Source organism: Letharia lupina, assembly GCF_014066315.1.
Source record: "Letharia lupina isolate WasteWater1 chromosome Unknown contig_4, whole genome shotgun sequence".
In the NCBI taxonomy this organism is placed as follows: domain Eukaryota; kingdom Fungi; phylum Ascomycota; class Lecanoromycetes; order Lecanorales; family Parmeliaceae; genus Letharia; species Letharia lupina.
This window is the reverse complement of record NW_023502973.1, coordinates 723,475-735,975: the sequence shown is the minus strand read 5'-3', so window position 1 is coordinate 735,975 and position 12,501 is coordinate 723,475. Positions and strand designations below refer to the sequence as shown.

Below are 12,501 nucleotides of genomic sequence, written 5' to 3'. Positions count from 1 at the left end.
CACTGCAAGATTCAAGAAGATGTTCACACGTCTTGCGTTGCTTGTGAGGACTCGGAGATCAATGACAGTCGACCTTTTGGGATATTGAAACATTTACAGCAATCGCACGACGTCGAAATTTACTACATTAACGGTCCGCCCCACTACGAGTTCGTACCTAATTGCTGGGCTCTCCCACCTCATGTGAGTGACAATGGCTGCGCGAAGTACAGCAAATGACAGGCCGGCATTGGGGTCTCAGGATTTAGAGCATGCAAGCTTTACGATGTACTTGCTAGCTTCAGCCAGCTGATAGGTCATTGCGATGGATGCAACCTTCGGGAAGGTGGGACCAATGATGACGCAGGATTTCTCGCCTTGCATTAGCTGCACATCAATCATTCGACAAGCCGGTCAAAATTCTCTCCGTTGGAAGCAACCTGCATGGGTGTGATATTTCCCGCATACAGGTGCATGAAAAAGTTTCAACTGAACCAGTGTCCTTGCTGGTAGCACGGGAAATCGCCGCCTCCCACAGGATTTATTGCACACTAAGCGCCAGCGGTCAAAACCGACTCTACCGATGTTCAACATGCTGTTATCGCCTGACGGTATCCTGCCCCGAGGACGATCCTGCCAAGATTGCTGGTAGCGCATTTTGCAAGAGATGGTGGTCAGCACCTGTGAGAATTGGGCTGGCGAAGCTAGACTTTAAAGGGCCTAGAAAGGAAGGTCCGAAAAGTCTCACGTCACGCTGACAACAAGCATGCACTATACTGTGCTGATTGTTCAAGACAGCTCTTGCAGTGCCGGAGACTTGATGGGCAGAATTTGATGGAAGAAAATAACAGTGGCATAAGTGGTCTTGGCACCGGTTCTCATTAAGTTGAGATGGAATAGGTTGATACAGGCTTTCGATAGATTGACACATCTCATCAATCCTCCATATAATATCCATACATCTATCAAGGCTCCCACACCGTCACAGATCGGAGTCAGTACTCTACTGTTGCGCAACATTTGACCTTAGAGCAAACACTGGATAGAAGCATGATAAAAAGAACAACATCACCGTCACTTAGCACGTATGTTAACCATCTGTTGGTCTCTGATCTCGAGTTTCTGATTTCAACAAATGGCGAGAATGGGAAAGAAAGTGACAGCCAAGCCTAGCGAGCTAAGCCTCTTCGAACTCTTTCTACAGCTGCCAGCGGAGATCGTGTGAGTATCTACGAATAAGCTTTTAGCGAAGGTGAGCAAGTTGTCATCGGCGGTGAACAAAATTCAACTCAGAACAAAACACAGGACTTCTCAAAGTCCGCCGCCTAGTCAACAAAGAAGCAGATCTCATCTGTTGCAGACGGAGTAATCTTCGCTTCCCCTACGCCAAATCCTGTTCAGTATGGCTCGTCCACACAGGTGTAGATTGTCGACGTCAACTTCGCCGTATCGGTTGCTAGCTTCTGACCGACAGGTCTTCGAGTCGTGCCCTCGGCGCACTTGCTGCATGTGCGGATCTGGAGATACTGGAGTGGGGCATGAGCGCTCATACAGTGTATCTGATGAGACACGGTTCTCTTGGAACTCTACATGGCTTTGAGACGGCAAAAGCAAGAAAATATTGTACCGACTGGTCGTGGCTTGACGGCCTTGCTAATGACTTTGAAAGATGGAACGAAGGTGAGGTTATGCCTGCGGTGAAGCCAATGCTGGCGCAATTGAGGACGCTTTGTCCGGCGGGGTCATCCGGAATGAAAGAGGACGAAAATTACGGTTGTGGTGAGGTTGAGTTGGGGGCGCTTGGAGGGGAGGATGAGGCTTGACTGGGCGATGGGGGAGACGACGTTGGGGATGCGGGGATGTGGAAGGCTGGAGGAGTTAGAGGATTGCTGTTGCTGTTGCATCTGGAGAATTGGAGAAAATTGTCATGGGAGATTGAGATCACGGCTTTTTGTCGGGGTGTCTCTGGCATAGTGGGCCAATTCAGAAGAGAATTTCCCTAGATGCTGTGCATGAGATTTGTTATCGGCAGAAGTTAAAGATGGGATACAATACAGTCACTACAGTAGCAAGTTTCTCAATCCAGAAGTACGAGTGCTGAAGAGCTTCAGTACTAAATGATCGAATATCATTTCCCCATCTAGTCACTCTTTGAGCAAACCAGATTCTTGTTACGGGTTTCTAGAATTATGCATAATCCTGGCACATGTGTCTGTGCATGAACAAGCCAGGTTGTGGTAGTCAATTCAGTATTAATGATTCAGAAGATGTCATGACGTCTCTTGTCTCATTCTTTGGTCTCTAGAAAAAAGCTTTAAGCAAGAAAACTAGAATGACGGCGCAGCCAAGCAAAGGCTTTTTGCATCTGCCCCCCAAGGTGCGTATGATGGCCTGGAAGCACGCCCTTCACGAGAAAGATGAACATCTCTGCATCGACCAGCGTCCAAGACTGAAGGAAGGGCTCCTGAGTTTCTGCCAATTGGTGTGTCGAGGAGCAGTCCAGGTCTATTACTCATTAAACAGCTTCCGCTTCAAGAAGCCGGAAACTGCATTCGCATGGCTGCAGGCCAATGACGGCAAAAAGATGCAGCACACCCAGACAATTAAATGCGTGCTCGACAACTTGATTCACTCGGCGAGTATCTCGTGGTTGCTAGCTGAGTGCGCAACTCTGCGTCCGTGGAAACTGCCGGCGAGTGTAGACCATCTTCTCGCGTTTTCCGAGGCAGGGGTCTATGACTTTCTGCATGGGTTTATCCGCGTTTGAGAGCAGAGGGTTTGTAGATCGTCGGACGGATCGGTACGTGTTGGGTCCAGAATATTTTGTGGCTATGGTGGAGGACTTGGCCAACCAGTTGAACTCCCGCTGCCCGGAACGCTGTGGACAGCATACCCATGTTGGTGATGTAGAGCTTGAGGTTTTGACTGAGAGGTATGATCGCCCGGTTGCAACGATCGAAAGCTGAGATGGATAGTACGTTCAGCTGCAGATTGTAATGGCATTCCTGCGCCTTGGGTTCGAGAGACAGAGGTAACAAGCAGTCAAGTGTTGATGCATTCAGCCACTGATTTCATCCTCTTTCTCCCGAGCCCTCCATGACTGCCTTGGCCACTTCCCAACTTTTAGGGTCTTCGTTCAAATCCCTCCAGATGTGGCCTGCTGATGGAGCAGCCCGCACACTCCTGTACATCATCCTTTGGGGTGCTGGCTCATGCTTCTCTCTAGTATGCTCCTCGTGCATTTTGGCGGTTGGCGTACCCTCGTCAGTGGATGTAGTTGGTTGGGAGTTAAGGTTGCTGTTGGGTTGGCCTGACTGGGGCGTGAGCGTGAAAACATCTACCACGTCACTACATTGGACATCAGCTATCGTTGACCGGGAGGAAGGGGAATCTGATGGAGCATAGCTTACTCAGACATATCATGACAGATCCCTTCCAGCGCTTCCGTCTCTCGTCGAAGTGATTCTGGATCTGGTTGGTGATAGTGCACTCGATGCTGGCTCTGGCCAGTTGCTCCGTATTGTGAGCGGTAAGGATCGTCGTACAGTAGACGTGATGTTTCGGGATTCTAAGCGCGCAAGGGAGACGAGTCAGTACTAGTGGTATCAAGGAGTAGAAAGAGGTACCTCGACTCCTCGATCCCGCCGGCCGAAGCCAAGACAAGAGGAACAAGCTCCCATGGAATGATGGAATGTAGTGATGTCGTAGCCAGGAGGTTTCAAAGGTCAAGTTGAAGGAGGTTGGACGGTAGGGCTGAAAACCACTAGCGTCATCTGTCAGATGCTACGTACAACTTTCTTCGCTCCTCTTGTTAACAGCCACATCAGGGCATAGTATGCCATCTCCAATGATCAAAGGAAGCGCTACCGTGGACTCAAAATGGAGATAATTAATGCGTTGTCCCTGCAAATTTCTGATGCTTTCGAGTTCCGTCCCTCTTGTAACCAATTAGAAGAGCAAGACCTGTCTTGGGAAAAGTCCTCGATACACTTGTGGCACAGTTCGATGCCCTTACTCTTATGTGGCTTTACCATACATGTACATTCTTCGGGCAAAGCCCCTTAAGCATGTACCATTCCACTCGCTTGGTGACCCACTACCTGATGACGAAATTTCTTTCTCGTCTTATCCTGTAAGGAATCGAGGCTATTCTCCCTGCCTTCTCCTTTTTTTCCTATAAAGTATGACTTCTGCTCTGTACTGCACCGTCTTTTCTACTCACCTCACTCGCTTTTGGCTCCCTTTGCCTGCTATTCATTCTTTAAGCATAGCGGTACGAAGCTTCAAAAGATGCGTTCGCCTTCGTCTTTGGGCTTTATTGTCCTTTTGGTGTATTTCCTTTGCGGCGCGGCCCTGAGTTATCGACTTCCTGTGGACGAGGTCTTTAGGAATGAGCTCCGAAAGAGACTTGTCTGTGAGGAAGGTGATGCTCTACTCTCGTTTCAGCAGTATACTGAGGACTCTGTCCCCTTTTGTAGTACTTACCTAAGCATTGGGATCTCGACTAGTACGGCAACAACAACTGGCAGAACGTTTGCATGCCCCTACCTGATCTCTGTGCCAAAGTGTTGACTAGAAACGCAGCACAGTAACAACGACTACGACCGTTACCACTGGGATAGACGTCGACGCTATAACAGTTCCGACAGCGACAGTCACAACCACAGCTGGCGCAGTGGACAAGCGACAATTCGTTACTCCCGCCTCCGTATTCATCGCAGCGTGTACACTAAGCCCACAACAACAGTCACTACTCTCAACCCTCTCTGATGCTTGCTCATGCCTTACGATCACCCCAAGTGTTTTCGACCAAACGGCCACTGTGACATCTGTATGAGACCCATTGAGTGTTTTCTGCCTGTCATACACTGATACTCGTACATAAGATTAGGACAATAACCGCGATCGACTATTTAGAAGGCACCATTTCTGGCACAGCTTTCGATATCCTTACGACGACATTAATTATGCTCCCTTCGCCAGTAAATGCCACTACTGTGCCAGCCTCAAGTGGCATCGCCCCGTCAAGCACGGTGGTTCCATTGTCCCCTAGCAACACGGCCACAATTCCCTTCCCTTCAATCAGCGCGATCCTTAGGTCGCCCCTCCCAATCTCTAGTGCGTCCCCCGGTTCTGCTACCACCTCGGGAACTGTCGGTTCCTCGGGTGCTCCTGTGGTTTCGATCAACTCCACAGCTCCTGCCTCTAGCGTTTCCCCTGGTATTTCTTCTCCTTCAAGTGCTACAGCAGTCGTTTCAAGCTCTGCTTCAAATGCTCCTGGTGGATCAACAAGCTTGACATCATTCACCGCTACCGCTCCCCCAGTCATTCCTATGAGTGGACCTCCAAGATCGGCACCAATCGTTTTTGGCTCCCCATCAGTGATTCCTATCGGACCTGCCAACTCCACTGTGCCTACGCCTGGAGTTTCTTCGGGTGCTTCTACAGGGTTCTCAGTCTTTTCATCGGGCATTGCCACTGGATCTTCGAACATCACCACACCTACTTCGACCTCATCAGGCTCAAGCCCTACCACGCTACCTCCTCTTGGAGGTGTATGTCCTGTCGAGAACGGTACAGACTACACTACCCATGGCCAGACATTCCTGATTACTTGCTACATCGACTTCCCCGGCCCGTCCAATGAAGGTCTAGACGAACCTGACTTGTACGCTTGTATCAACGAATGCGCCCAAGTCAATCTCGGCTTCTCCGAAAACAATTGCTTCGCCGCATCTTACTTCCCAAATACCCTGAACGACCAGAATTGCTACTTCAAAAACAAGCAAAATAGCCAACATCCTTATACTGACTACTATACTATAAGTGCCGTCCTGATCAGCGGATTACCAAATGTAACGACAAATGCCACAACAAGCGTTAGTCCTACTGTCAGCCCTTCTGGGAGCATTTTGGCCTCCATAAACAGCTCTGTTACCCATACTCTACTCCCGAGCGTCAACGTCACTTCGCTTCCCTCCTTTAGTTCGTCGGTAATGTGAGTCAGTGCTGCTCCATTATACGTGTCTGTGCTGACTATAGTCATAGTGGTGCCTCTTCCGCTCCGTCTGGAATCCCTACGACTTCTGTCAATAGCTCTTCTCCTACGGTGCCTCCTTTCACCCAGCCGAGTGCGAATCGATCTGGACTCCAGAGTTCTATTGCCCCCTCCGGGTCCCATACCCTCTCTTTGAACATTTCGTCGACCGGACTTGCCAGCAGTTCAGCCCCATCTGTAATACCCGCTGTATCTACCACTGCAGCTTCCGGATTGCCCACGATGTCTTCTAACAGTTCGTTGACGGGAGTCCCCACCATCTCGGCTTCATCTGGACTGCGCACAATCTCGTCCAACAGTACCTCGTCTAGCGGATCACCCTCGTCTGGACTCCCTAAGATTTCTTCGAACAGCACAGCTATGGGTACATCTTCCGGATTAGCCGCATCTATTCCCTCGGGGCTACCTACAATCTCATCTAACAGTTCCACACCTACCGTCCCCTCCTTCCCTCTCCCCAGCGTTTCGGATCGATCCGGGTTCCAAGGTTCCACCCCATCTGGGATCTCGAGCGCCAGTGCAAATATCACATCAAGCCCATCTGGATTCCCCACCATCAGTGCCAACGTCACATCTGCACTCCATATACCATCGGGATTTCCGTCTATATCTATCAATATCTCTTCGTCTCACTCATTATCCATACCCATTGCGTCAGACAATAAGACCACCGGTTTGCCTACTTCGACCAAGCTTAGTTCTTCCACCCCATCGGGTTTCCCGACGATTTCTTCGAACGCCACTACACCACTATTCAGTCAGCCCACCAACTCGCTCGGCCGGAACGCTAGCTTCATACCTGCCCCCCAGAATTGTACTGGCTGCGATACCGTAAGTGGAAACTGCCACTCCACGAGCTTGAGGTCTCTGCTGATTGACTTACTTCCTTAGGCAATTGTCACTTCTATTTATACGTCCATCTGGACAACCACCATCGTAGAAACTTCTACGTCTGAAACTGTAGTTACTCACCTTTTCGAAGGTATAGTAACAAGATCACCGGCAACAAGTGCCCCGCATTTGCAGAAGTGAGCGCCGGTGGCGTAGCTGGCATATCGTCTCGCGATCTCCGCGACCGAATGAGTGGCGTTATAGGAAAGCGGCAAGTTTCTCGGTCACGGTTGGAAAATGGGAGGAAAGTTAATCAGCATAGCTTATGTTTTGTCTTCTCTAGAGATGCATGCCTTTTACGATTAGATCATAAAACATCAATAGAAACCCTCAATTACAAGCCTGTCCATTGCATGTATTGTTCAGACTGCCTTCTGCGCTCGTAGTGTAACAGCCGTGGGAGCGCCGTGAGCAAACGAGCTTCTGCGTGAAGCAGTCTCGGCTGGAAGATAAGCCGGAAGTCTTCGTCAAGCTAGTCGGACGCTCTCCTGATCCGTAGCGACGAGGCCGTATTGGAGGAGGATGCAGAAATTTGGAGCAGGTGTGTACGCAAGGCATGTCGAGACCACTCGGTGAGTCCGAGGCATCCAGCACAAATCTTCTCCACGCCATATTATCATTCATACAACTGTAAGAGTCCATGCTACCTTCTAGCGCGTTGCTATTGACAGTGCAACGGCGAGCCTTAGAGATCATAATAAGCTATGGAGGAGTTCGTGAGCTATAAGAGCCCCTGGTAAACGAGGTACCTGGCTACAGGACGGTTGTGTGAATAGAAGGATGAATGGAAAGCAGTAGACACGTCCAACGTTTCGTTGCGGATACCTTGCGTGAAAGTGAACGGACGTTTCGAAGGCTAAGATGCCCGGAACAATGGTAGTCGAATCGAGTATGGATTCTCAAACGAAGGATTACAACGTGCCAGGCCGATCTGGACGCCAAAGATAAATGTGGCCATGCTTCACCCTCGTGACCTGCATCCTAGGATCCTCTGGTGTAAACACTGTGTACGACGAGTCCCTGGCAAGATTCTGATTCTTACACATACCCTTTCAGAGCACGCACCACTGGTGTTCTTCGTCGAGCAGCCGTTCCTCGGTCATCAGACCGTCTTTGGCTTCCACAGCGGATACCTCTTCGCCTCTGCTGTGCTCATAGGCGTTCATAGTCTCTTCATCGGTCGGTATCAACGTCACCCGGCAAATATACTTGATCTGCAAGCTATCAAGTTCTGCATGATCCTCACGCGTTCCAATAATCGCGATTGATTGACTGCCTGGTGTATGTAGAAGCTTCTTGACTGGAGTGTACGAAATGAGTGCGAACTCTTTAGATCGATCCCACGCAGCGACCCCCTTTCCAGTTTCAGACTCTCGGAACCTACTAATGATAAGTCCGTTCGTGTGATGATGGGGAAGAACACAGCACATTGAAGATTCAAAGAACGACCCACAGTCCCAAGCCAGATTTCAGGATAAGAGACGACCAAGCACCCGGTCGGATTCAAGCCTGCATAGGGGACTGCATCGTTCCCATAGTCTGCCATCGCGGTGTTTTTCCGATTCAGGTAGGACGCTTGTGCCCACCCACAGTCTCAGAAGAAATGACTTGTAATGGAACAGTATCTAAGGCTAGAATCGCGGCGAAACAGACGGTTTCAATTGAGAGCCGGTTGGAAGTTCGCTGACTCAGATTGATTGCAGCCATATCGAATCTGGAAGCTGGCGGCACCCGAAAACATAACTCCGGCAGAGAAATCGCACCGACGAGTCCCATCAATGCGATTCTGTGATAGAACCTGCCATTGAAATGGACGTCGATCTTCACGTCCACTAGCAGATCATCACGATGCTGCGGCCCATCGCGCAATTGGCAATCCCGACTTTTCGCGAATATCGACTCTTGAAGAGTCCAGAGCCGGCGCTGCCAGTTGGACATGAACACTCTTGCTGCACGGTTGTTGATATGATCTTGACGAGATGCTCCTTGAATCCACGAGTCGCTTACAAGGACACGAATGCTCGGCAGAAAAGTACAGAAGGATGGAGGCTGGCTTCGATGAAATAGCGCTCACGCAGAAAACATACAAGAACGAGAGCGTGCACAGGGGGATAAATGAAATGAGGGAACAGTGAGGAAACGAGTCCCTATTAACTTTGCAGCCATGCTGAATGCAGTGGACGGCTACTGCGACTTCGTAGGCAAAGACCGCCTCCAGTTCCTCAGGGAGATACCTCTCAGAAGCCTGCACAACTTCTTCCATTGGCTCCTTACGGCTCGACGTAAGTCAATCCGTGAAGCGTCTAGCCTGCAGACGTACTGGAACGTCTTTGGCCTCATCAAAAAAAAGGAAACGGGGCTGGTGTTCATACGGAATCAACATTCATCCTGGCTTACTTCTGCATACGTCAGACAGCGACTGGGCATCGAGTTCGAACTGAGGCAGGAGAAAAAGCAGAAACCTATAATGCGGGCTGAGGACGAGTTGGAATTGCTCAAGACGCCGTGGCTCTCCTATGGGATCGCATTCGATCACGAACGACACCGCATCGCTCTTGGCCTCATCCTGCAGCTCGCGGGCAATACCGGAAACAGGCCCGGTGCCCTGTTAGCTCTGAGGTCCAGATACGTCAAACTCTTCCTGCTCCCCGGTCCAACAGGCGGGGAGCAGCCTCGAGTGCTCATGGAGATCACGTTCCAGTACACGAAAGGGTATCTCGCGGAGAAGGACGCGTAAGTGATGGCCCTCGTGCGGGCAGTAGGTGTGCTGATCCCTCATACGAACACGTTTGGAATTCCCAATGTTCCGTCCGAGCCTTGCCTCCTCCTCTGCCCGCAGGCTTCTGCGGCTCCTGCCCTTACGAGCCCCAAGCAGCTCTTCATGCTGGGGATCGAGCAGGAGACCAGACAGCAGGAAATACCCTGGAAAGATGCCATGGGCGAATTACTAATTCATACCCCGAAAGTATGGATCCTTACTGAATCATACCCCTAATTACCGAATCATACCCCTACACCAAATTTCACCCAGACCCAGATATGGGGTATGGTTCGGTAATTTACTATTGCTTGGGGTATGATTTAGTAAGTTGTCAAAATGATTCAAACTACGAAGGAGACAATCCGCGATCTGGCCTATCTAATCATAGAAGCAAGGGAGTTTCTCCGATCGCGTTTGATAAGAATTCTATCAGTCTAAAAACATCAGACGAAAGCTAAGTGGGTGCAATTTCGACTCCGCGAGGGTCAAACCCGACCACTACTATAGCCCATCAGACTATCGTTATCGATACCCTACTTACTTATCTACTTACTTACTTACTTACTTATTAAATTTTAAGAAAAATATAAATCTAGAGAGAGTCGAATGTTAGAGACGTATAGTAGACTAATTCGTAGCCTACTGATTTTCAGCCCTATATCTCTCACGTATACTTTTAATAATATCTTTAATGATCTATATAGATATAGATATCTAGCTATATCTATAAATAGGCTACTTAAGTAAGCCTTTATAGTAACTTATTAGATTATACCCCAAGCAATGGTAAATTATCGAATCATACCTCATATTTGAGTGAAATTTGGTGTAGGGGTATGATTCGGTAATTTGCCCGGTCATTGATACATTCGACGAGCTCTTACGCTTATGAAGGTGATCAACGCCCGAAGTCCTGAATTCGAAAAGCCTCCCACCGTACGAGTCATCCAGCCGCGTCAGGTGAGTGTGCGCGACCGATAGGACTTTCAAGCCAATAATGCTCTTTTGAGCTATGTTGGCTTCTTTCCTATGGTGACCTCGGGGATGAAATGCATGGCTGCGCCTTCCTTCGCTTCCTTGGCCGCCTCCTGGATCCGTCTTCGATGGGCTGGCCCACCCTTTTGAGGATCGCTATTATCCATTGCGACAATGCTGTATTCCTCCCCAATCATGAATTGCATCTGAGTGAAGAACACTCGAACTTCGGGACTTATCGGGTAGCGACTGTAGGAAACATCTTGGAACCCTTGCTTCGCGAAACTGTCTGGAAGCCTGGGAGGCCAACTGTAGAATGGGCATCAGCGACTGGAGATTCATGAAATACACTGCATCAACTATCCTGGCCGGCCTTACCCGTATGGCACGGCGTTCCTGGCGTGTTCGACCAAAAACTGTATCTCTCCTGTCTTCATGCCTGGCTTGATGGACTCTACCGTTATAGTTGCAAGACTATGTTCAGACCATTGGAGGTAGCCACCCGGTTCTATACGTGAGAAAAATTGAAGAAGTCAGCTTTATCAGGTGCGAGAGAGTCTACGTGCAAAATTCAAAGGCTACCAACTCAACATGTCCATGAGATTTTTCAAGATAGGCAACGGATCGTCGCTTTTCACGACAGTGATGAACAAGCGAACATGGACGACATCGTATTTGCCTTTAAGCTCTTCAGGAATTGGCTTGTGTATATCCAGAGTCTTGAGCGATATATTCGCTGGTAGCCATTCTTTGGGGGGGTACTGGTCGGAAGAGACGTCGAAACCATCAAGGCAGGATAAGGGCAACTGGCGGTTGAGATCTATAAGCCAGATTCTAGCGTGGTCAGGTCAGAAATATATCATGAACGGGTGAAGCGTGCATACCCTGTGCCCGTGCCAACATCAGCTATTTTAAAGTCTTTGCTATCTTGGACCGGTATATCTGGATGGATGTTGTATCCCACGGCGTCTTTCCAAAGATAGTGTTGGAGGTTTAATCTCGATTGATGTTAGTCCCGAAGGCCACATTCGAGAACATCCCACTGTACCTTGAAGACGATGAAAAGCTCCGTCCAAGACAGTATCCATCGACGTCGTAAGATGTCCTTGGGGTCGAAGACATTGTAAGCCGTAAGCCGTGGAAGAAGGTCGCAACAAGAACAGCAAAATTTTTGGAGAATATCTTAAGATGCGTCCATACCAGTAGGTAGACAATTGCAACGCTGTCTGACAAGATGGGTTATTATGCTGATCTAGTGCAGGTTAGCGTCTCCAGCGTCGTATATAGGGACCTACAGTATGATGTCATGAAATTGTGACCGACTGGGTCTAATATAGTATCACATGTCACCTTACTAGCGGCTTTTTGTGGGAGCCAAGTAGGGATGCGTAATGACTGATATTTGACCTCTAGTCTCAGTAATTCAGACTCACGGCTAGCCGGGGTACCTATGGCCAGCCCTACACTCGTGCCTCGCTTCGGGGGCCAATCATATCGCAGGCTCATTACGGTATACCCCTTTCTTAGAGTCTAAGTAGGAAACCCCCGAATCGCTATATAAATCGTTAATTTGTATAGACCCACCGCAATAATCACCCCATTATCGAAAAATCGCGACTTTCTTTATTTTTCTAATTATTACTATATAGTCTTTTAATATTAATTAAGAAGCTAATAAATCTTTCGAGGTCGCTAAATAAGTATATAAACTTTTTATTATAATTGAATAGCTCGTTATTATCGTATAAGCTTATTTAAATACGCGTTCTTTATTAACGATTATAGTATCTATCTTTAGCTAATTACTCTTTAATAATTAAATTTTAGATGATAGCGT

General features: G+C 48.8%; 4 protein-coding genes across 4 annotated transcripts; 1 reads left to right on the top strand and 3 right to left on the bottom strand.

Moving 5' to 3' along the window:
- Positions 1–4,888: 4,888 nt before the first annotated feature.
- Positions 4,889–7,091, bottom strand: HO133_007792 (uncharacterized protein; the record flags this gene model as incomplete). The annotated part of the gene is made up of 3 exons (XM_037298662.1): positions 4,889–5,560; positions 6,061–6,641; positions 7,010–7,091. 3 exons carry the CDS (start codon positions 7,089–7,091, stop codon positions 4,889–4,891), a joined length of 1,335 nt encoding a protein of 444 aa, XP_037155998.1.
- An 889-nt stretch (positions 7,092–7,980) lies between these two features.
- HO133_007791 (uncharacterized protein) lies at positions 7,981–8,474 on the bottom strand (the record flags this gene model as incomplete). The annotated part of the gene is made up of 2 exons (XM_037298661.1): positions 7,981–8,308; positions 8,422–8,474. 2 exons carry the CDS (start codon positions 8,472–8,474, stop codon positions 7,981–7,983), a joined length of 381 nt encoding a protein of 126 aa, XP_037155997.1.
- Positions 8,475–9,092: 618 nt separating this feature from the next.
- HO133_007790 (uncharacterized protein) lies at positions 9,093–9,665 on the top strand (the record flags this gene model as incomplete). Its single annotated transcript, XM_037298660.1, has 1 exon — positions 9,093–9,665. One exon carries the CDS (start codon positions 9,093–9,095, stop codon positions 9,663–9,665), a length of 573 nt encoding a protein of 190 aa, XP_037155996.1.
- A 1,034-nt stretch (positions 9,666–10,699) lies between these two features.
- Positions 10,700–11,786, bottom strand: HO133_007789 (uncharacterized protein; the record flags this gene model as incomplete). The annotated part of the gene is made up of 5 exons (XM_037298659.1): positions 10,700–10,973; positions 11,043–11,172; positions 11,251–11,498; positions 11,549–11,662; positions 11,713–11,786. 5 exons carry the CDS (start codon positions 11,784–11,786, stop codon positions 10,700–10,702), a joined length of 840 nt encoding a protein of 279 aa, XP_037155995.1.
- Between the last annotated feature and the right edge of the window lie 715 nt (positions 11,787–12,501).